The sequence below is a fragment of the Aedes aegypti genome, chromosome 3, assembly GCF_002204515.2.
Source record: "Aedes aegypti strain LVP_AGWG chromosome 3, AaegL5.0 Primary Assembly, whole genome shotgun sequence".
Taxonomy (NCBI): Eukaryota; Metazoa; Arthropoda; class Insecta; order Diptera; family Culicidae; genus Aedes; species Aedes aegypti.
In genome coordinates this window covers 349,252,833-349,277,054 of record NC_035109.1, presented here as the reverse complement: position 1 = coordinate 349,277,054, position 24,222 = coordinate 349,252,833, and the positions used below count along the sequence as shown (strand labels likewise).

At 39.8% G+C, this 24,222-nt stretch overlaps 3 protein-coding genes across 3 annotated transcripts; 1 reads left to right on the top strand and 2 right to left on the bottom strand.

Annotated features, from left to right (window-relative positions):
- Window positions 1-12,380: 12,380 nt before the first annotated feature.
- Window positions 12,381-13,323, bottom strand: LOC5578101 (signal peptidase complex subunit 2). Its single transcript, XM_001656747.2, has 2 exons — window positions 13,153-13,323; window positions 12,381-13,031 (listed from the first exon to the last, which is right to left on the bottom strand). Exons 1-2 carry the CDS (start codon window positions 13,198-13,200, stop codon window positions 12,495-12,497), a joined length of 585 nt encoding a protein of 194 aa, XP_001656797.1. The 5' UTR covers window positions 13,201-13,323; the 3' UTR covers window positions 12,381-12,494.
- A 2,619-nt stretch (window positions 13,324-15,942) lies between these two features.
- Window positions 15,943-17,240, top strand: LOC5578100 (probable cGMP 3',5'-cyclic phosphodiesterase subunit delta). The gene is made up of 3 exons (XM_001656746.2): window positions 15,943-16,140; window positions 16,197-16,383; window positions 16,598-17,240. The coding sequence occupies exons 1-3, from the start codon at window positions 15,950-15,952 to the stop codon at window positions 16,811-16,813; spliced, it is 594 nt and encodes a 197-aa protein (XP_001656796.2). The 5' UTR covers window positions 15,943-15,949; the 3' UTR covers window positions 16,814-17,240.
- Window positions 17,241-21,146: 3,906 nt separating this feature from the next.
- Window positions 21,147-22,959, bottom strand: LOC5578099 (SET and MYND domain-containing protein 4). The gene is made up of 2 exons (XM_021851130.1): window positions 21,507-22,959; window positions 21,147-21,449 (listed from the first exon to the last, which is right to left on the bottom strand). The coding sequence occupies exons 1-2, from the start codon at window positions 22,814-22,816 to the stop codon at window positions 21,158-21,160; spliced, it is 1,602 nt and encodes a 533-aa protein (XP_021706822.1). The 5' UTR covers window positions 22,817-22,959; the 3' UTR covers window positions 21,147-21,157.
- Between the last annotated feature and the right edge of the window lie 1,263 nt (window positions 22,960-24,222).

Below are 24,222 nucleotides of genomic sequence, written 5' to 3'. Positions count from 1 at the left end.
CTCATTTCTGAGTTAACTACCAGAGATGTATGTGCTGTCACAATCGATGTTTCTGTTGGTGACCTCAACAGGAAATACGTCTATTGTTCGGTATATTTACCACATGATGAACCATCCCCAACGGATGACTTCAAACGAGTTGTCGTACACTGCGTAACAAAAGGCCTTCCGCTGATTGTGGGCAGTGATGCCAATGCTCATCACATCATCTGGGGCAGCTCGGATATCAATTTGAGAGGCTCCAGTCTGATGGAATACTTAAGTAGTACAGACCTTGGATTACTTAACATAGGCAATCGCCCAACCTTCATGGTTTCTAATAGAGAAGAAGTGTTAGACATAACGCTCTGCTCGAATAGAATCAGTCACGAGTTGACGAATTGGCATGTATCAGATGAGGAATCATTATCTGATCATCGCTACATCTTCTTTGAACATTCAAATGTAACTGCGCAGACTTTGCGTTTTAGGAATCCCCGGTCAACAAACTGGGAACTCTACATTGAATTGGTTGCGACCAAATTTCATGGATATTCTCCGTCCATTGAAAATCCAAGTGATCTGGATGATGCCGTTGATACAACAACATCCTACATTATGGAAGCTTTTGAAGAAGCATGTCCTCTGCGGTCTGTAAAGACTACAAGAGGGACCCCATGGTGGAATTCCGATCTGACTAGACTCAGGAAACAATGTAGAAGGAGTTGGAACAGACGCCGTTCAGCTGGATCAGAGTCGTTCAAGTCAGCTCGCAAGGCTTACAAGAAGGCTCTTCGTTCTGCTGAACGATCCGGCTGGAAAAACCTTTGTACAAATGTTTCCAGTTTGAGTGAAGTCAGTCGGTTGAACAAAATTCTTGCAAAATCTAAGGATTTCCAAGTGAACGAAATTCGCTTACCTAATGGTGACTTTACTTCTTCCGATGAAGAAGTTTTAGAATGTTTATTCAATACACACTTCCCCGGATGTGTGGACATAGCATCTACGGATGAACCAAATGTCTTTTCATGTAGTTACGAGTCTCTGGCCTCGGCTCGCAGTATCGTAACTACTGAATCGATTCAATGGGCACTTAATAGTTTTGCTCCTTTCAAATCTCCAGGAGCGGATGGGATTTATCCTGTTCTGCTCCAAAAGGGATTTGAGTCTATCAAACATGTTTTGAAAAAGCTACTTGTAAGCAGTTTTGCTACCGGGTACATTCCCAAATCCTGGCGTGATATTACTGTAAAGTTTATCCCAAAAGGAGGACGTGCGTCGTATGAGGAAGCGAAGAGTTTTAGACCAATCAGTCTGACCTCTTTTCTTCTGAAATGTCTGGAACGCATTATCGATCATCACATCCGTGATGTTTATTTGGCAAACATGCCTCTTCATGTGAATCAACATGCTTACCAATCTGGAAAGTCCACTGTGACTCTTTTACACAAAGTTGTATACGATATCGAGAAAGCATTCGCTCAGAAGCAATCCTGCTTGGGTGTTTTCTTGGATATTGAGGGTGCCTTTGATAACGTGTCTTTCGATGCCATATTGGAAGCCGCACGAAACCATGGGCTACCTACAATGATTACCAATTGGATTCATCAAATGCTCAAAAACCGACATCTCTTCTCGACATTGCGTCAAGCAGCGATTCGAAAATTGAGTGTTTGCGGATGCCCCCAAGGGGGAGTCTTGTCACCACTTTTGTGGAATCTCGTAGCAGATACGCTATTGAGGCAACTCAATAATTGCGGTTTTCCAACTTATGGATTTGCCGACGACTATCTAGCTCTGATAGTTGGTATGTGCATAAGCACCCTATTCGACCTGATGCAAAGTGCTCTTCAGGTAGTCGAGAGTTGGTGTCGCCAATATGGCCTTTCGGTTAACCCGAATAAAACATCTATTGTTCTGTTTACGGAAAGACGAAACCGCGATGGAATTCGACCTTTACGTCTTTTTGGCACTGAGATTAATGTGACTGATCAAGTAAAGTATGTCGGAGTCATTCTAGATTCCAAACTTTTATGGACAGCTCACATTGATTTCAGAGCCAAAAAAGCTTGTATGGCCTTCGGTCAATGCCGGCGAACCTTAAAACTTGGGGCCTCAAACCCAAATATATCAAATGGATTTACACAACAGTTGTTCGACCAATATTGGCATATGGATGTCTTGTGTGGTGGCAAAAGGGCGAAGTGAGAACAATCCAATCAAAATTGGGCCATCTCCAAAGGATGTGCTTGATGGCGATGTCTGGTGCGTTCTCTACAACTCCCACAGCAGCGCTCGAGGCCCTTTTCGACGTTGCGCCACTACACATATATCTTAAACAAGAAGCACTTTCTTGCTCTTACCGTTTATGGGTACTGGATCTACTGGAGAAAAATCCAGTGAATCGTAGATCTACACACACTTCGTTGTTTCCACTTTTGGTGAATTGGGACAAAATGGTCCTTGCTCCAAGTGATCTCACAATTGCTTGTAACTTTCCTTACAGGACATTTACCACACAATTCCCTTCACGGGAAGAGTGGACGTCTGGCTATTTGGAAAGAAGTATATCAAACAATATAGTATGTTACACTGATGGCTCCCTTCTTGAAGGTAGAGCTGGTGCAGGAGTATATTCTCGTGAGCTAAGGCTGAATCAGTTTTACTCACTTGGTAGAAACTGCACCGTTTTTCAGGCGGAAATATTTGCTCTTATGTGTGGAGTGCAATCAGCACTTCAACAGCGCGTAATGGGTAAAGTCATATACTTCTGTTCAGATAGTCAGGCTGCTATAAAAGCTCTCGCTTCGGCCAACTCAAGGTCGAAGCTTGTTATCGCATGTCGAACTCAAATTGAGGAACTGAATTCAGTCAATTCTGTAAACCTTGTATGGGTACCTGGCCATTCTTCCATCGCTGAAAATGAATTGGCTGATGAGCTAGCTCGCGATGGAGCATCGCATGACTTCATTGGCCCTGAGCCGGCTGTTCCAATTTCGAAGTGCTGGGTGAAGCTTCAGATAAACTCTTGGGCGGCAACTCAGCACAAGCAATATTGGAATAGTTTGGAGTCGTGTCGGCAAACAAAATTGTATATTACTGAGCCATCTCCAAAGGTGGCGAAGTATTTAACAAATCTGTCAAAGCAGAATTGCAGTCTCTTGGTCAGAGCGTTGACAGGCCACTGCCGACTCAACTATCACATGACAAATATTCAGCGTGCTGACTCATTTGTGTGTGATAGTTGTGACTCCGATTATGGAACTTCGTATCACCTGATATGTAACTGTCCAGTTTTTGCGCAAATGCGATTCCAATTACTTGGTAAACACTTATTAAGTGAAACTGAATACAGAAGCCTGAATCTTCAGGACATCCTGTTATTCTTAACCCGCTGTGGTAATGAGCTATAGGCTCTCTTTACGCTCATGCGTTTTGCAGTGCCCTTTTCAGGGCGCTGTTCGAACCCATTGTGGTATGGAGCTACATGCTCTCATTTCGCTTATGCGATCTTCCCTCTTCAAGGGACCCCACTCCTATTTCCTCCCATCTTTCCCTTCCCTTTCCTCTCCCATCGGGTAGATGATGAAATAGGCTCAAATATGGCGATGGCACAAATCTCCCAACTGGTGGGGAACGTGCCTTTGGAGCCGGCCTTCTGATACCTGATACCTTACATTTTGCGTAAATTTGTCAACTTTTTGAAACAATGATTTCAATGGGTAAGGATGACACTACCGAAGATTCATGTCTCACATAAGTTCTGCAAACGATATGAGCAAGGAAAATGCAATTCTTACTGAAAATGGCATCGCCAAAAACGATTCCGTTGTCAAAAATTTCATAAGTATGCTCAATTAGGCAACATGAACGAATTACTGTAAATAATATAGAATTCCCTTAGGAAATTGCCTACCTTTAGGCGTATTCCGTGGTTCGAAGTGTTTTTAATTTTAAAATAACTCAAAAAGTAAATGACTTGTAAGCGTTTTGCCTTCATATTCGGCTTCGGGGGCCATGATTCAACTAAGTAACGATATTTTCAATATAGCCGAACGTTGTTTACATAGGTGATCAATGTTACCCCATATCAATTAAATCAAAAAATCACTTAAAACATTTTTTTAATCATGCTTAAATCTTTCAAAAAACAAAATGCGGTATATAGTCACGAGCTATGGGGTGCTGTACTTGTTTTAAAAATATAAAACATACGACATTTGCATTTTCAAACGAAATATTTAAGAAGTATTCAAAAAAATGATCAATGTTACCCCGGATTACGGTACATTGAATGACTGAATTTAGTGGCTTAAGTGTCCGGTACTGGGGGATCTCCCCTTACTTATAGGATGTTATTGAGCTGATTCATGGACCCTGGAGAAGGATATCAATCCAATGATTGCAAACCCTATCGTGCGAAACATCAATCTTCAAGTTTTTTTCGCTGGGAGTATAATAAGGACCGTTCATTTTATGGAGTGGACACCTTGTTTAAACTATATCTTTTTTATTAGTTAATGAAACATAATTGATTTTCTAAGCATACAGTCACCCCCAGTTATGGATCAACTAAGGGTAATTTTTCAGAACAATATATGATTAAAAAGCATGGTGACGCTGTACAAATTAAAACTACCTTTCTGACACTGCAGAATATAGTTGTTTTTATGAATACAGCTCAAAATTCGCGGTTATTTACCAAAAAGTGTCGATTTCAATAGAAATTCCAAACGATGTCCACCCCACAGGATCAGTGGAAGAGGAGGATCTCTATTATTGATCAAATCGACTCATATTATGAATCAGGACACTATAAAAGCACTTTAACTGCGAGATAAACGAATGCAATTTAGTTTGGTTCTCTATAATCTCTATAATAATTTCAGATGAGCAGTTTCTATAGATCCAGAATCTTTTGTTCCATAAGCGACATACAATTGAATATCAAATTTTTACAATTTATAGCAACACTTGTTTCGTCACTTTTTCAACAATACTGAAATGCAACAACACGTTAGTGTAGTTATGTTTGCTTTGAAAAGCTTTGAATGCGACTTTTTTTTTTTTTATCTAGTTCATTTATTTGAGGCTCAATCGCGTTTAACGCTCTACGGAGCCGAAACTCATTTTTTGTACTATTTACAATTTATTCACTTTTTAGTACCAAAATTAGTACGGGATGGAGCCAGGGTACTCGTGGCAACTCGAGGTTAGTGGTCACAATTTTGGAGGAAGGACAAGGTAGGGATTGGGATCAGGGTTCTCTGCTGCTCATCCGGGAGGTATATTGTGGTAGCTCGATTAACGTATCATGGCGTTGGTACCAAATTCTTGCCGGTCTTCGTCTGCCGGATGGCCAGGATCCTCAATCCAACACAAAGGGGACAACACACAAAAAAAAAACTGGAGAAGAGAAGACAAGAGAATTAAACTTTTTTACACGACAGGCGAAGGAAATCGTAAATTGCGACCATATAAATGAAATCTCGGGTGCCCAACACATCTCTAACTGAAATATAGGGTTGTCTACCTCGGGCCGCAAGGGTATCCAAAAGTTGCGCTCTGGAGGCGTCCATATCCGGGCACTGCCAAACTACGTGGTCGATGTCATCATAACCGGAACCACACCTATTACAAATATTGCTCAGCGCGAGGTTAATCCTGTGTAGGCTCGCAAGGAAACTCTAGGAATTATGGAATGTAACCACCGTCCCAGTTGGCCATTTAGCCAATCGCTTTGCCAACCGTGAAGAGAACTTTGACGTACTAAATGGAAAAATTCATCTCGTGAAATTCGTCTATCATAAATCTCACCTTCCTCAGCGCCCACCTTTGCGAGAGAGTCCGCCTTCTCATTGCCATAAATTAGGCAATGTGAGGGGACCCATACAAAGGTAATCTTATATGATCTTTCGACCAGTGCACACATCTGCTCTCTTATTTTTGTAAGAAAGTAAGATGCATGCTTAACAGGTTTCATCGATCGGAGTGCCTCAATAGAACTGAGACTATCCGAGAAGATGAAGAAGTGGTCTGCGGGCATGTTTGAGATCATCCCCAAAGCGAAGTTGATTGCTGCCAGCTCAGCAACATAAACCGTGCAAGGTTCCTGAAGTTTTCGGAAGGCGGAAGAGTTTTCATTGAAGACACCGAAGCCAGTGGATCCATTGATACGGGACCCGTCAGTGAAATATCTCCTGTAGGAATCGACATTCTGGTACTTTGCATTAAAAATACGTGGGATAGTTATACATCGAAGTTGATCTGGAATTCCATGAATAGCTTGTTTCATGGTCAGATCGTATTCAACAGAGGAACTGTCATTGGTGAAGCGTACACGTGGAGGGTTATAACACGGAAGGCTAATGTCAGATGACATATAGTAGAGATAAACTCTCATGAATTTCGACTGAGTATTCAGTTTAAGCAATTCTTCGAAGTTTTCGATGACGAGTGTGTTGCTCACACCACATTTAATAAGTATTCTTAGCGAGAGCTCCCAGAATCGGTTCTGTAGTGGTAAAACCCCTGCCAGAACCTCTAGGCTCGCATTATATGTCGAGTGCATACACCCTAAGGCGATACGCAAACAACGATATTGAACTCGTTCCAATTTAATCAGGTGGCAGTTTGCTGCTGAGAGAAAACAGAAAGAGCCATACTCTAGAACAGAGAGAATGGTTGTTTTATAGAGTTTTATGAGGTCATCCGGGTGAGCACCCCACCATGTTCCGGTGATTGTTCGTAGAAAATTGATCCTTTGTTGGCATTTTTCCGTTAAATATCTAATATGGGTTCGCCAAGTGCCTTTTGAATCAAACCAGACCCCAAGGTATTTTGAAGTCAAAGACTGGTCGATGTCTGCTCCCAATAGCTTAAGCTTTAGTTGGGCTGGATTCCGCTTCCTTGAAAATACAACCAGTTGAGTTTTTTGCGGCGCAAACTCGATCCCTAAATTTCTAGCCCAAGTGGATAGATTATCAAGGGAATTTTGCAATGGTCTTTGCAGGATTTCCGCTCGTGGGCCCTTCATAGAGACCACAGCATCATCTGCAAGTTGTCTTAGCGTGCATGGTTCTTCCAAACAGTTGTCAATATCTTTAACATAAAAATTATAAAGCAAGGGACTTAAACATGAGCCTTGGGGAAGGCCCATATAGCTAATTCTGGAAGTTGTCAGTTGACCGAGAGTGAAGCTCATGTGTTTTTCTGACAACAGATTGTACAAGAAATTATTTAATGTTCCAGGAAGTCCACTATTGTGCAAGTTTTCTGACAATATTTCTATGGAAACTGAATCAAAAGCGCCCTTAATATCCAAGAAAACCGAAGCCAATTGCTCCTTGTCAGCAAAGGCTAGTTGAATATCTGATGAAAGCAACGCTAGACAATCATTTGTTCCTTTGCCCTTGCGAAAGCCAAATTGAGTACTGGAAAGCATATTGTTTGATTCGACCCAGTGGTCAAGTCGAGATAGGATCATTTTTTCTAACAATTTCCTTAAACATGATAACATAGCAATCGGGCGGTACGAATTATGATCAGACGCTGGTTTCCCAGGCTTTTGAATAGCTATTACTTTGACCTGTCTCCATTCAGGTGGAACAATGTTGTGTTCCATGAATGAGTTGAACAGGTCAAGCAACCGTCTTTTAGCGATATCAGGGAGATTTTTAAGAAGATTGAACTTAATCATATCGCGTCCCGGAGAGGAGTTGTTTGATGAAAGAAGAGCCATAGAAAATTCCAGCATAGTGAATGGTCTGTCCAACGCATCGTCTCTCTGGGTTTCCCAGAATGGCGGTTGAGCTGGAACTGAATCAGGACAGACCTTTTTTGCGAAGTTGAATATCCAACGATTGGAGTATTCGTCACTCTCATTTGAGGATGAGCGGTTTCGCATGTTGCGAGCCACTCTCCAAAGCGTCGTCATTGAAGTTTCTCGTGAGAGGCCATCGATGAAACGTCGCCAATAGCTACGCTTCTTCGCTTTAATAAGATTCTTCAGTCTTTTATCGAGCTTCGAGTACTCTAAATAAAGTTCTGAGGTACCATATCTACGAAAAGCTTTGAAGGCATTAGATTTTTCTCGATACAACTGAGTGCATTCATCATCCCAACCAGGTGTGGCTGGTCGTCTTTTGAAGGATGCACTTGGAACTCGTTGTTTTTGTGATTCTAATGCACTTTTATAAATCAATTCTGTTAGGAATCGATACTCATCCAACGGTGGGAGAGTGTTGAATGATTCGATACCCAAAGTTACCGCTGATGCAAATTTTTGCCAATCGATATTCCTAGTGAGATCAAAAGGAACCTGAATTGACTGTTCTGACCTTTCACAATTATTTCTGATAGAGGTTATTATGGGCAAGTGATCACTACCATGGGGATCATCGATAACCTTCCACATGCAATCGAATGATAATGAACTTGAACCCAAAGATAGGTCAATGCGACTTTCTTTGCCGTCGGATGAAATACGTGTCACTTCACCTGTGTTCAAAATGTTCAAGTTGAAATCGATGCGACTTTTTAACCACCCGTAATATAAAAGTTCTTAAACATAGTTGTAGGTACATCTTGTTCAAAAATTGCAGAAGTTTGGTAGTAACCATTATTACCGATTAAGATTCAAATTCTCAATTACAAGTATTGTTCAACTTCCCAAGATACAATTTGCCCCTTGAGAAAAGTTTATGAAAGCTGTTTTATTCAGCTATTGATCGTTAAATAATTGTCTTAGTAAAAATAAAACTATTATACAAGCAAACATAAACGTGTACTATATTACGTTAATAAAATGGATAATGTTGAATACATTTTCCATGTTTATAATGTTTAATGTTAACTAAGTCAATCGTTAGGCAACTAACACCTTAATAAAACAGCTCTAAGAAACTTTTCTTTGTTTTCAAAAAACAACTTAGGGGCGGTCCATTAATTACGTAAGACAATTTTGGCTGTTTTTAGACCCACCCCCCCCCCTCCCCCCATGGTAAGATTTTTTGTATGAAAATCAAAAATAATTTGTATGGCGCGTAAGAAATCGCAAACCCCCCCACCCCCCATAACCCCTTACGTAATTAATGGACGACCCCTTATACTTTTGTTCAACTACCACGGCTGCTGTAAAGCTATGGTCAAACAGGAAAGTTTATTAATCGCCTACAATTGTTTCTTGGGTTGTTATATCGAATGTGACACACATGCAGTGAAAGGAGCGTCCATTACAAAAAATAACAGAAATAAGCAAAACCGTAAAGTCTCCTAGCGAAGCTATCATGGTCATTCAATCGACATTTTTTCTTTCCGATATTCATTTGATCGCACGTGTTGTAAATGTTGAAGGGAAGCTTTGTTGATTATCAGCAAAAACCTGTCGACTACTAATACTAACTATCGATAATGATTTGTTCAGATTTTTGGAATAATAATGGGTATATTTAGAACAAAATCGAATGAATATCGTTTAATACATAGGGCGTTGCATACGTCTAGGCATTTAATGTTATATAGAAGTTTCTGACTTCGATTCCAAAAATGGCCCCAATTTGTACAAATGCTTTTTGCTAATAGATTTGAGATCGAATTGAAGTTCTAGTATAACTAGTCTGTCAAGGACAAGTGACTCTTTAAAACTTCAGCAAATGATGACCGTAGATTGTTTAAATGCGTTTCAAAAATGCTAAAATCTCATCAAATTTAAAATTTTGAAAAGTAAACTTAAAATTTTCTCGATTCTAACGAAAACAGCTTTGCCATGAAGTGCCATATAAATACTCCTTAGGTACTTCTGCATTTGTTTTGCTTAACTGATAAACTAATTAGCTGATTAGGGGAATTTACGTATTCTCGGTAGTCTAAGCCGATGCCTACGCTTTTTGTAGTTTTCTCGGACATCAGCAGACAAATCACGTGTTTATCTGTTTATATTTATGTGCTGCTCGATCCTCTATCGATTCAAACCGACAGACTTGTTAAAAGCTTTTTGGAAACGTTTTTACAACGCTTCGAATATCTCTCGTCAGTGTGATTATTGTTGGCAAATCTGTTCGGCACAGACGAAGAATAAAGAATCATCTGTGTGTTTTCATTGGTGCATTTTGATAGAAAAATATAGTGTATCATGTGTTAGAAATTTGGTTGCTGATAATAATTGAATGGTGCCGAAGCCGTAACTTACCCTATATACTACACTGAACGAAGAAATATCATAAATAGTATTAAAAACGTCACATACTTGAACGATTATCGAATTCACATTCATCTTATGTGTATCCATCGAATTTTATGTACAAAACACGTAAAAATCAATATGATACCTAATAATATTTATCTGTTATACCGGTAAATTATACATGACCAAGTGTTATGGATGTTACCCGATAAAGTCTATAGGCCCAAACGCAATGATAGCGGAACGGCAGCGGAATGCGGAACCGGTTCGCCAGCATGAATCACAACATCTCGACTGAGCTGACAACGAATGAAATTGGATCAACACTGAGTCGACAAGCTGATTATAGTTCATGCTGGCGAACCGGTTCCGCATTCCGTTGCCGTTCCGCTATCATTGCGTTTGGGCCTTGTGATGTGCACATGTGAAAACTTATAGCAGAGTTTCAAGATGGCGCATCTTTTTGATTCACTCTTCACAAATCTGAGATTCTCGGAGATTTCATGGTAAGCTTTTAAATGTAAATTTCGTAAAATGCCAAATAACTAAGCACAATTATCTTTTAGAATGCGTTTCAGAATTTTATTGAAAATTTCGGGTTCATCTGGTCAGAGCGACGTGAATTGGAATTTTTGATAACGAAATGTACGTTGAATGCTTAGAAAAAAAAACTAATTGGAGTAAATTAATATGTTGTATTTGAAATTACAGAAGAGAAGCAGTTCTGAGAACTTTATCGCTTGAGTTACTGGTGCAGCAAATCAGGAAACACAACTTTTTTTTCTGGTTCAACCCTGATTTCAATGAAAATGTAATTAGAGCTTGGGAGCAAAAGCAGATTATCAATAAATCATTTCGAAATTCAAATATTTTGTTTGTTCAATTTAGTGAAACAAAATAAAAAGTTCATTTAAAATTTATTATAATATCACATAGACATTATTAACCAAATCAATTATTCTCATCTGAATTTCACATGAAATTCATTGACATAATCCCATAATTCGTATGTATTTATCACATCTAAGGTATGTGTTCCATCAGATAAATCCAATCAAAACCATCTCGACACTGTTTATGTGATATATTGATGAACGTCATGTGAAAAACTAGATTAAAAAACTATATGTGTTTTCAGATAAATCGGATATGATTCCTTGGTTCAGTGTATGTTGTGGGTCCCGCACTATCAAAGATACCCCGTTTAACGGGAGCGGTTGCATATAACTGGCATGTTAAACATTTCCGAACATTTGATAGCAATAGTGTCTCCGAGATTTGGAGCTTATTTAGATAGGTTTTATCTGTTGGGGTGGTTGTTATTACCGAAAAAAAATAAAGCATTAAAATGCTCAATGAAATAGGCTGTGTGAGAAAACACATATTTTAAGCGTGCGCCGTTCCCGCTTCTCGCAGTAATCAAGTGAACGTTTTGACAGCGTTATTATGGTGCGTTACCGGCTGTAAATTGTGCCTTAAGGCTAGTTTGCTACTGACAAGAAAAGGAATCGTCTATCTCGATGCGTGGAAAATTTCTTCCCAGAAATGGTCCAGAATATCACATTTTTTCTGATCGCAGGACGCTGTTGAGAAGAAATGTTATTTCAAAGGGGGTTCCCTGTAGGAAAATTTCTTGACTCATTCAGTCAAGGAATTTCTTTACTTTTCTTGAGTGAAACAGCGTACTTAGCTTTAAAGCTACATAATTGTAACAGTCACTCTCAAACATAACAAGTAAATTATTTTGATTTCCAAACTATTTTACATTTCAGTATCCTATTCTTGGCTCTGTTGATTCACTTCGGCAGTGGGGTTTTTTAAAGGCCACTGAGCACATATTTGGCCACAATAAACGTCGTATTGAAGTGCTTCGTATTGCAAAGTTTCAGAAGATTCAGCCGAGAAACCACCCCCCCCATGCCACAACGAACCATGCAAGTGCCCAAGTAGCTCTGCACCCTACTACTGGAATAGGAAACCATAAGGGGCGATCCATTAATTACGTAAGACAATTTTCGGGGTTTTTCAACCCCTCCTCCCCCCATGGTAAGATTTTTTGTATGAAAATTAAAAATAAATTGTATGGCGCGTAAGAAATCTGAGTTAATCTCAGTTAATAACTGTAGAAATTCTGATATGCGAGGTCTGTCTATGTAAAAAGGCGCGAATTCAATAACCTACTAAACTATTCGGATATAATGTACAACGCAATTGACCATTGATCATTTCACATCAAATTTAATTAAGATCATAATTTTAGTACTCTTCTAAACAGCCTTACTCCGAGGGCAAACACCTTCCCCGTTAAGATTCAGCGCCCCCAAGCTCCAACTTATTTGTCCTTCTTGTCGGAATTGAACGAGTTCAGGATGCGGTTCAGCTCGTTGGCCACCAAATCGTCCAGCACGGTTCCGTTGGCGTCGATAAAGTTAGCAACGGACTTGTGGACAGTCGCTTCCCGCACTCCTCGCGCATCACGCAGCTGAATCGTCAGCTCGTACTTATCGTCGTACTTCTTCATGTCGGAACTGGCCTGCCAGCGCTTCACGTTGCCCTTGTCGTCCTTTTGGTTGCCAACGGCGAAGATTCCCTTCTCCACGTAGGTCGTGTAGATCGTCAGCACCCCCATCAGGAAGAAGTAGAAGCAAACGCACACGATCAGCACCGGCTTCGAGGTGGGGAAAGAATACTGGTAGTCGTACCCGAGGGCAACAAGGGCAGTGGCCACGGCCAGCCCACAGATCAGTAGTCGCCCGTCGATTATGGCGTGGTGTTCCTTCATGTTGGTCCGGTTCATGAGGGCAGTTTTGACCGAATCGTCAAGGGCATGCTTGACTGCAGTTCCGTCCCATTTGTTGATCTTGACCGGCTGATGGGGAGAAAATGGAAAGTTACGCTAGGGTAAGATGTTTTCTCTGACGTGTCGATTTCGGGTGAGCCAACCGAAAGGGACGAATTTTTAGAAAGAATTAGGAAGTTATGTTAATTACCTCATCGTCCTTGCCAGAGTTATCACCACGCTTGGATTTAGAAGTCATTATGGATAGTAACTATGCTTATTTTCTGAATTTTAAGCAGAATTAACTTTCTCGACGAATGATCAGTACGACGGACCGAAGAAACCACTTTTTGACAACGCGACGCGATGACAACTAGGGATGCCGTATCGTTTGTTGTTTGATCGATATATCAAGCAAGTGGTAGAAAAAGGGCGTGAGTAACATTATCGATTTATTATCAATGTTCTTAATTATTTCTTATCGATACGGTTTCAAAACGCTGCGAGTAGAGACACGTCGCGAGTGAGTAGTGCACTGTCCAGGAATCTCCCATGCATCGAAATAGGCTCAGAAATGGACCAATGATCGCGTTCACTATTTGACGTTTGAGCGGTGCCGTGTTATTTATGTGACCATGGCAACTAGTGAATTCGGCACCGCTTAAATGTCAAATTAGTGAACTCGTGCATTGGTTCATTATTATTCAGCAGTCAGTCTTCCATTATGAACGCTTTTATGTGCGTCCCTCTGAATCCAACCGATGGACGTGCTATAAGCGTTCGCGATTTACAATCCTGCACTCAGGCAAATTAATTAACGAATTTCATAATTTTTCCCTGATGAAGGATTGACAACGCTATAAAAACCTATTTCAGAAGGCTAATATGGATTTCATATCGTTAGGATGGTAATCATAATTGAAAAAATAGTGAAATAAAAAGAACATTTAAAAATTTAATTGCGCGCCTTATGATTTCCATTGCCGTCATTAGTCATTTCCTCAATGATACCATCTTTCATAAGGCTATTATGGATTTCATATTAGTTCGATGAAAAGCATAATAGCGAAGCATGATAGACCTCATTAACATGCATCAAGTTCATTAGGCCACCTTATGATTCACATAGCTGTGACTAGTGTGAAAAACTCATAAGGTTGTTATTATGAAAAATTGCAACTGGAAGCATTGTATTGGACACTGATTGCGGATTTATATACGGAAGCACCATCAATTTGTTTTCAAATGTAATAAGTTGTCTAGTTACGGGGGAAGGAAGTACAGCAATGAACAAAGGTGGAAATTGTAAAAAAAAAACATAGTAAAAGGAAAATTAGTTTAATAAAAGGAGAATGAGGGTTCTGATGTATTGCATATTTCAGGTATAAAAAACGAACTTTGGAATAATAATTAGTGTCATAACAACTAATGTAGTTTATACTGCTAATAGAAGAAATTCTTAAATTAACATTTTAATTTTCATTATGCTGATTTATGAAATAAGCAAGACACCACATTGACATGATTCAGATCAATTCATAAGGTGAATCAATGAAATACTTACCGATTTCTTGTGGCAAATAAACATAAGGGAAAATAATGGATATTCATAGTATTTTTGCCTGAGTGTGTGGTCCTTGGTTCAGTTATAGCCTGCTGCAAGGTTTTAATCATGCATTGTAATTTTCATTGTCGCAATGTGTCGTAGTTAAATAGAATGCACAAAATATTTGAAATAAATCCGAATTGGGTCCTAAAATGTTTAATGAATTCTTGTTTTTATTTAATAATACGAAAGAGCATGTTATTGCAACTACTTTAGCAAGTTTTCCAGCTCAAATAACGGCTATAACATTTTTAAACTTCAATTTTAAAAATGGTTTCGAATATGAACCTTGACACTTGTGATCTTGTTTGACATTCACTTTTTCGACAAAAATGCCACAGGGCATATAGTTTGAACACTGGGGTTGTTCCTATCTGACATTTCGGAAGGGACACGGAAAACAAAATATACCCAACATTTGAGTTTAAACCAAAAGGTGTGACAAAATCATAAAAAAATGTTTTTTGTACTTAAACCAATGAAAATCAATTAAAAATTGAGTAAACATGTGTTTCTGCCCTAAACTTAAGCGTTTGGTACTAAAATTGAGACATGGCTTTAGGACCCTATTATCCTGCACATATTTAGTGGTGTTGTATTTGATTAATTCCTCTGAAAGAGTATTTTCAACTGCAAAGCTGTTTTCAGTGTAGGAAACGAGTGTTGTGCTCTGCAAGAAATATCCACGGAATGCGAATATCTAAAAATGTCGATAGACCGTCGCAGTGATACCAAAGACAATACAGTGGGGATTCGCTTGTTGGGGGTCCGCTTCATGGAATGACTCGATGGTTGGATGTTCACCGGTTAGAAAAAAAATCCAACTAAAAAGTACTCCAACGTCAAGAGTAGATGACGTCTGAGCACCATCGAATTGAAGTCTTCATATATAGAACACATTTACATGTATATGTGCATTTTGCGACTATTTCCTCTTCAGATACGTGAGTCTGTAGCATTTTCACCAGCTGTCAGTCGTTTCAACTAAAAGAGTCGGATTCGCTAGCTGCAAGGCAATCATGTTCCAACCAGCGGGGGGTTTCGCTAATAAAAACTACCAAATGTCTCGGATTTTTAGCAAATTTGGAACATTCGCGTCCTTGAAGAACGAAAAAATTCCAAGTCTACTTGAATGTTAAATTGCGCGCATATTATTTGCGCATTACCACAGCCGCTGGATGTAGAAGTAAATAGGCGCCGCAATATTAAAAAAAAAACTCAAAGTTGGGAAGCGCAATATCGATTTCTACGGATACACAACAAAATTTGAACACCTCTAACAGCGTCGGCACGCGTGTGTTCGCTGCAGGGTTGCTTCCACAATCGAAACGTCAAAATTCGATTTTACCGAACGTCATCCATTCGATTGATTTTAAAACACGTCGTCGCGACGCCGACTTTGATGTCAAATGCGAGAAAAGTCATCACACAAGCGCAGTGTTTGTTTTCGTTTCGTGCTGCGTTTGCCAAAATTTTTTGGGTCATCTTCGATTTTCTGCCGCAGTTAGAATTGACGAAACCGATTCCCCAGAAAGGAGAAATGGGAACAGACGACGTGGCCCGAAGCGAAAAGATTCGTGAAGGTTTCCAAATGTAAGTAAATTCATATTTTTCTTAACGCTCTTTCTGAAGTTTATTCTATCACGTAGAAATTGGCTGATTTTGCGGGATGCCGACACCGGCAAGATTATCTGGCAAGAGAACAAGGACTTTTCCTGTCCGGATGTGGAACACGAGGCCCGGGTGCCGATCAAGATTCTGGACCTGAGGGCGGTCTCACGGGAGATCAATTTCAGCACCGTAGAATCGATGGAAAATTTTCGATTGGATCAGAAGGTGAGTGGGCGGATTGAGGAGGGTGTAAAAGGTCGACGGTACGAGACAATAAGATATAATTAAGGATACTCACGAAAGGGTCGTTAAATGTTTAATTTTGACTCGTTCATGACGTCTGCTATTTACTGAAGAGCGCAATGTTTAATCAGTTATCTGAAGGTAAAATGCCAATCAAGGACAGAACGTTAATCGATATTTGTCTTTAATTTTGTAGGTTCTCTTCAAGGGACGTATCATGGAGGAATGGTTCTTTGAAATGGGCTGGGTCAGTCCGAATACGACCAATACGTGGCAATCGACGATCGAAGCTGCGCCAGAATCACAAATGATGCCAGCTAAAGTCCTCAATGGAAATGTGACCATCGAAACCAGTTTCTTCGACGGCGAGACGCTCATCAGTAAATCGGTCGTGAGGTTGTATTACACCTAAGAAGCATTATCGGATAAGTATTTAAGTCTAGTCGAGCGCCCTTCCCAAGTGTGCGTTTGAGCTGGTTGCTGCCAGAACTCCCAGGGAAGTTACTTTCGTAGAAGTATGATGATAACGTTAAGAAAATTACGACGCAATCCCATTTTTTTTGCCTCTAGAGCTTAGCGTGCACATGCAGCAACACTAAAAAAGATAACTCACTTTAATCATTTAAAATTAATCAATACTGAGAAAAGGCATTTAATAGTGAGCTGCAATCAAGTTCGACTAAAATTCCGGCTGTTTCGGGAGAAGCACTACTGGTTGGCATTTTTACATTTACAATAAGCGAGATACGTTTAGGTTGTAACTATGTTTTATACGAATCATTTTTCCTGTTCATAAAATTGTAAGCAGTACAAAATCTGGTTCGATGTAATCAAGTTGAGATTTTTAGTTAGTTCTATGTTCCGAAACATTCCGAAAAATCTTTAAGAGGTTTCTATTTTAAAGACACGGACACCGTCTTCAGCCATTTAGCTGCACAGACTGTAACTTAACACTAGACAACGGACAAGCATGCTCCAGTGGCACAGCCGAGAAACATTCCTGATGAAAAGTTTCAATGGCTGCAGCGGGAATCGAACCCACACCCCATGACACAAAGCGCTTAAATGCCTGACGACACTAACCACACGACCACGAGGCCCATGTCACTTTTGTTTTCTTTATTCTGCTTGCAATGAATCCTTGTGCTAGATTCTTGAGGCTTCAGAGACTGTAAGGCAACTATTCCACAGGTTCTTCAAGAATTTTTTCTCAGATTCCCCAAAAAAAGCTACAGGTTTTCTTATAGTGATTTTTCTAGGAATTTTCTCCTCCAACTCCATCAATTCTTTCAGCGATTTTTCAAGGTTGCTTCAAAGGTTTTCTCCAGAATTCACTCTAGAGTAGCACTCCAACGCTACTACCTTCAGGGATTTCCACTCTGAAAATTCTCCCAGAGACTATTTCAGGTATCCCTGCAGATATTTTTTCTACTAACTCTTCGACCGATTTCTCCCATTGCTACTCCCGGAGATTTGCCAAAGATTCCTACGGGAATTCAAAAAGCATTAAGAAAAGGCAGATTTTTCCAAGAAACACTACAAGAAATCACACGCCGATTTTCCAGTTACTATTCCAGGCACTTTCATGTGCATTCTCTCAAGAATTCATCCATGGTTACTCTCAGGAATTGCTCCAAAACTTCTTTCCATCAGAAGAAATCTACTATGAAGTCTACCAATAATTCCTCTAAATAAAATCGACCTGGGATTTCGCATGAAGTTCTTTCAGGGCTTACTCCAGCTTTTTTTCTAAGGATTACCCCTGCAGTTCTTCAAACCATTTCTCGAGTAAGTGAAATTAAAATGGATTTTTTAAGATTCATTTAAGTTTTCACAACAATTAACACTACAGTAATTCCTCCAATCAACCTACACAAATTTCTTCAGGGATTTCGATGTTTTTCAATGAATTCTTTTAAAGAATCCTGCAGGAGAAATGATTGATTTTTTTTCAATTTCTTAGTAATTTATTTAGAAAATCCTCTAAAACTTCTTCAAGAGTCCATGAGCTCTTATAGAGATCTTCTAAAACAGATCACTGTGCACAAATTCGCCCACCTGGGGGCGATTTTCGAGATACGGATACCACTAATAAAAGCATTAGCTACCTAATTCTCAAACTTTCATATAAGAAAGTCATCAGAATTTTTTTTTAACTTTGAAATATGTGGCTTTGTTTTTCCAAAACTGAATGCACTAGGTGCAAAACACATTTCGTATTTAACAATCATCAGGTTTAGCCTAACATGATTTTCAAATGAGCATGGTTAGCGGTAAAAAGAAAAATCATTGATCATCTAGCTGGTGTTGACCAACCGATTAAGTTTTCAGCTTAAAAGGATGTTTGGTTCTCCAGATTTGCGCTCTTGAAAATTTTAAGTTTGGCTTCGATTCATCTTCACCGTAAGGGTCATCCATAAATAACGCCACACAACATATTGCCATCTTCAATCCCTCTCCCCCGTATGTCATACTTTTTGTATGGAGACTTCTTGGATTATGTATGGATCGTCACGTTTCCGTGAATTATTCCCCGATAGTGTGTCGTAATTTACAGAAGACCTCAATTTGTTGTTTCCTCAAGTCTAAAAGGATTTTATAATATAAAAGTATCATCAAATGGCATTAAATATAAAAATGGCATTAAAATAAGCTGCAACACTTTTAAGTTTAGCATCAACCAAAATTCAGTGATAACAGTTTTTTCAACAAAAATAAAAAATCACAGGGGCTCAAAAATGTATTTTTTAAGATGACCTCGAAAATACATTGATCTAGCACTTCATAATCACGAGATAATATTCATTTTAGGTGATGCTAAACTTTTCAAGGTGCTGCAACATTCACTATGAGTGTTGCAATATGCGATTCCATACTTATGGTGGGTAATGTATGTTTCCATATATGAATAATTTTGTATGAAATGCGCGTAATTAGGCAATGCGCTGAATTAGGGCACTTTACGGTAGTGTTCAGTAGGAAAATTACTCGAGAATTATTTGGAAGAACTGCAGGATTAGTTATTCATGCATTTATTTTTTAAAGACATTTCTACAAGAACTTAATGATGAATAACTCTCGCATACTCTGAGATAATGCCCTAAAAGCCATTGGTAACCACGTGAACATGAAACATGAAAATCCATTCAAATGCTCAGAAACAATGAGTTACACACTTGGTTACCAATGGCTTTTAGGGCGATATCAGAAGTTATGCGAGAACTGGTCTAATTTATTGAAGAATCCCTCAAAGAGAACTTGATAGATTTCTAGTAATAATCCTTGAAGCAAGTCCTGAGATAAACCGTAAATGAATTCACGGAAGAATTTATATAAAAAAGGCTGCAGAAATGATTGATAAAACGGCAAAGAAAGTTGGGATTAAACCCTTGGGAACTAGGAAAAACTTTTGTGAGAATCTTTGGAAGATCTACACTAAAGTAACTACTGGTGAAATCAATGAAAACTAGAATTTATGGTAAAATCTCTGAAAGAAATTTTGGAGCAGCATTTCGGATTTTTTTCAGTTCCTAATCGTTGTGAAAATTCCTGGTTAGATATTTCTAATCATGAGTCATTGCGAAGAGAATAAAAATAGTGACTTTAGAGATCATTTTGCATGAGCATAGATGACCGTACAACTTGTAGTTCCACAGGGAATTAATGAATGGGGCTTGGGATTAGCTTAGCATTCTTCAATGTGCACAAATTTTAAAAGTCAATAACGGCACCGGCCACGTCCTTACGGTCATCGGGGAAGGGAAGGAATGTTAGTTAGACAACCGTTGTTACTAGAGACCGAGTATACCTATGCATCTCCACTGTTGTCATGGAAAGGGTATTGAGTTAGTGGGATAAGGTTAAGATCTGGGAGTCACCAATAGTTGGTGATGCGATCCCTGATATAATCACGCCTAATAGGATTCGCGATATAATTCAACAATCGCATTGTACCCCGAACAAGTGTTCATCATTCGCCCACGCAGTAGCTAGCGACGTGATCAGTAGATCAAACACTACTAACGATCCGCGACGCCTTTTCATTTCACTACTCGACTGATGCGCGACATGTTTGATCCTGCCCTCATCGCCCGCCCCCGCAGGAGCAAGCGTCAAGGTCGAAGGATCAACCACAACTAACTCTTAGTGACTTTAGAGACCATTTTGGTGAAATAAATAATGAAATTTTAGAGGCCTCCCATTAAAAAAGACTTATATAAAAATAGAGGCCAAGTCTCTAACAGGAGATCAGCTACCAGCCCTGACCTTATTTAAATTTTCATTAGAATTGGTGGAAATTAACTAGAGGTAGTTTCGTTGGGTTTCCTGAAGCGTGAAGCAAATTCTACGGAAATTCTTTTAAACACCTCGCGAAAACCATCTGGAAGAATTTATTAATTAATTTCTGGAGAGATGCGTAAAGCATTCCCTGAAAGCTTTCTAGAAGAGTATTCTAGAAAAATCATTAGATTATTCCTGAAGCTTATCCTCGAAGAAATTCCTAGAGCAAATCGCGTGGGAATCTCTGGGGCCTTACTAGATTTTCTACCAGTATGCATTGCAAGGAGAGAAAGAGAAAAAAACAGTAACTTAAGAGACTATTTTAGTTAAAAAAGAGACTTTTAAGGCTTTTTATTAAAATGAAGAAATTTAGAGACATTAAAATAGTGATCAAGTCTTTAAAATGAGACCTGCTACTAGATTTGCCAAGGGCGTTCTCTGAATTCGAATGAAAATTTGATCAGTTTATAATTATTCAAAAGCGCTTCAATATCTCCTGCTTGTACAAATTCCACGCTTCAGCCAGTTCCTTCAGCGGGAACTGATCATCGTTTTGCTGCAGGAAGTCCTCAAGTAGCTTCAAACGATCGTCGCCCGATTTTGTTTTGATGTCCTCCAGCTGGCCCCTCAATTCGGCATTCTCCTCAATGGTACTCAGCAACGGATAGTCCAGAGAGCATCCCAAACACTGGCATTCGAACTGAAACTCCTTCTGAAGCATTTCCTTCCGCTTGGTTTTGTCCTTGTAGTCAGTGCTTCCATTGGGGCTGAAATTGGACAAAATATTATTCTGTTTCCCAACGGCATTGTTTTTCAATACTTACAAATAGCAAATCAGAATCTGCTCCCCAGCATTTATTGGCCGCTTGGTCAATATAATCGAACGCAGATCTCCGCTCACGATGCGTTCCGCGTTGGGAGCGCACGAATGGTTGATCATCTGCAGCAACGGATAGAAGCAGGTGAGATCGTCCACGCTTTGGTCACAGATTTGTTTTGCCATTAGGACCAACTTTTGCATAATCTCTAGCAGAAGACTGTTGTTATCCTTCAAAACCTGAGTTGGGACGGATTCGTTTTCTTCCACTGCGATCTTGTATATCAGCACAGTCAAAAACTGGGTCACACCCTTGCCGGTCAAATCCGAACTCGTGTCCGGTTCATCATTTGCCAGGACATGCATATGGAGTTGTTTACTCAAATCCATTTCCAATGGATCTCTGAAAGATTTGAGGCCTTCCTGATACTTTTTCAAGAATCCTTCCTGGTCGTTAATCAAGTCGTTCAAAGCCATCCAGAACAACTTCAATGTAAGCTGGAACATACGTGTCGGCTTCGGACCTCGAAACAGATTTTTCAAGTCCTTAATCACCGCGCATTCAAACTTATGATAGCAGCTGTATGCTTCATCTCGACATTTTTCGGAACAATACATGACCGAAACGCACTTCCGACACGGAATCAAATCCAGCTCGTTCTTACTTCCGCAGTAATTGCAGCGAGATTGAACGGCCTCTGGTTCAACCACTACCAGCAACGGTCTTTCAACCACGGCAACTTCTCCAACTCTCAACTCCTTCTTGGAAATCAAGCTTCTTCCGCAGTCCTTTGTTTCCACCAATTCCAAATTATCCTTTATAGCCACCTCATCGAACACCTCTCCCCCGACTTCATCCGTCTTGCCTTCCAACACCTCCAAACACTTTCGCTTCCGTTCTTCCAGCTTCTCCATTTTCGCATCTGGATACCCACTCGCCTTGGCCAGCTCCACATTGGCCAAGCATCTCGCATACTTCCCCATCTTCAAATAAACCGCCGATCGATTTCCGTACCCCATGGCCGCTTCCTCGGAGCCCTCCACGGCCCAACAAATTCCTTCATTATACGCCCTCAGCACCCGGTCCATCTCCGTTGGATTCCCCCGGTAGAGGTCATTCGCCTTCTCACGCAACTTCCGTGCCTTTTCGCCATCCTTACCGGCTTTCGTCTTCGGAAAGGGCCACGTTTCCCGGCGAAACTCGCGCCACACTTGCTCCAGCGATCCGGCCGGTTTTCCTTGGCGCGATATGATCCACGATGTGGCCAGCCCGAACGACGGACATGCCAGCTGTTGCACCAGCTCCGGACGGATCATATTTTTAAAGGTTTCACTGTTCTGCTGATGAAAGACTGTTTCGTTTGACTAAAATTAAATATTTTTACACCGAAGATGACACAGTTCCAAAATAAAAATATCAAGAGTTTGCTGGAATGAGGACGTAAGAAATGATCGATAATAAAATGCAAAAACAAATTACTTTATCGTAATCGATTTTCTCTGCTGAGTGCTGATAGACATACACTCAGAAACACGGGTAGTCACAGAATTACTAAATTTTAGTAAATAATAACTATTTTCTATGTGCCTCTCTTTTATTCTGTAGGGAATTTTATTCCTGTTTGTCAATTTCGCCTGGGTTGAAGCATCGCTAAGATCGCTAAGCTTCAACCCAGTCGAAATGACGGTTAGTGCAAATAGGCCTTTTCATGTGACAGATCCGTCTATGCATTTGTTTACATCGGTGGAGCACCGGTGCTAACACGGGCCTGTCATTTTCATAGAACAACTGTCAAAGTGCTTCCCGATCAGCTGATTTGAGATGTCATGTGAATAGGCCTATATCCTCAGCAGAATGAAAGACAGGCAGATAGAAAATAGTCATTAATGCATAAACTTTAGTAATTCTGTGTAATTTTATTTCTGAGTGTACTACACTGAAAATAATCTACACGTTCGTTCAATATTATTTTCAACGTGAATCTGTCGTGTCGATTGGCAAGATGAAATAACGTGTAAAATCTTTGATTCTATTAAGGATTGGCTTTGGTTCGATAGCAAAGACTTTTTCACATGATTTGAACGTGTTTAACAATGACGATATCCATCACTAATTAAACTGCAGTCGACTCTCCACATCTCGATGTTCTACATCTCGATATCTCGCCCTATGTCGATGATTTCTTCGGTCCCTTCATTCTGCATACATTTTCACTCTCCATATCTCGATATCCTCCTTATCACGATATATCCGTATCTCAATTCTTTCTCAATTTTCTTTCCGTATGTCGATATGCCCATTATCAAAGGTTACTAGACTAGATTTTAAGGATTCAAAACCATTTGCAAAGACGGAATGACGTATGTTTGTTTTCAATTTTCCTATAGTACTATAGTAACGGAGTGATTTTCAATCTAGTATTCATCAAACATTTATTCTATGTCTCGATCTCTCCCTATCTCGATGGTCCCTTCGATATCGAGATGTGGAGAGTTTACAAATTTCATAACGCCAAAAATGACCATTTTTGACACCCACCCAACCCCTCGTAACGCTTTTTATATGAACGTTCTCCAAATTTTGTATGAGCTATAACAACCGAAGGATACCCACCCACCCCCTTAAGCGTTATGAAATTTGTGAATAAGCCCTAAGGGTATTGAAGATTTAAGTCTGGTATCCACTTCCTAAGTAGAGCGGTCATGTACAATTTGTTGCTAAT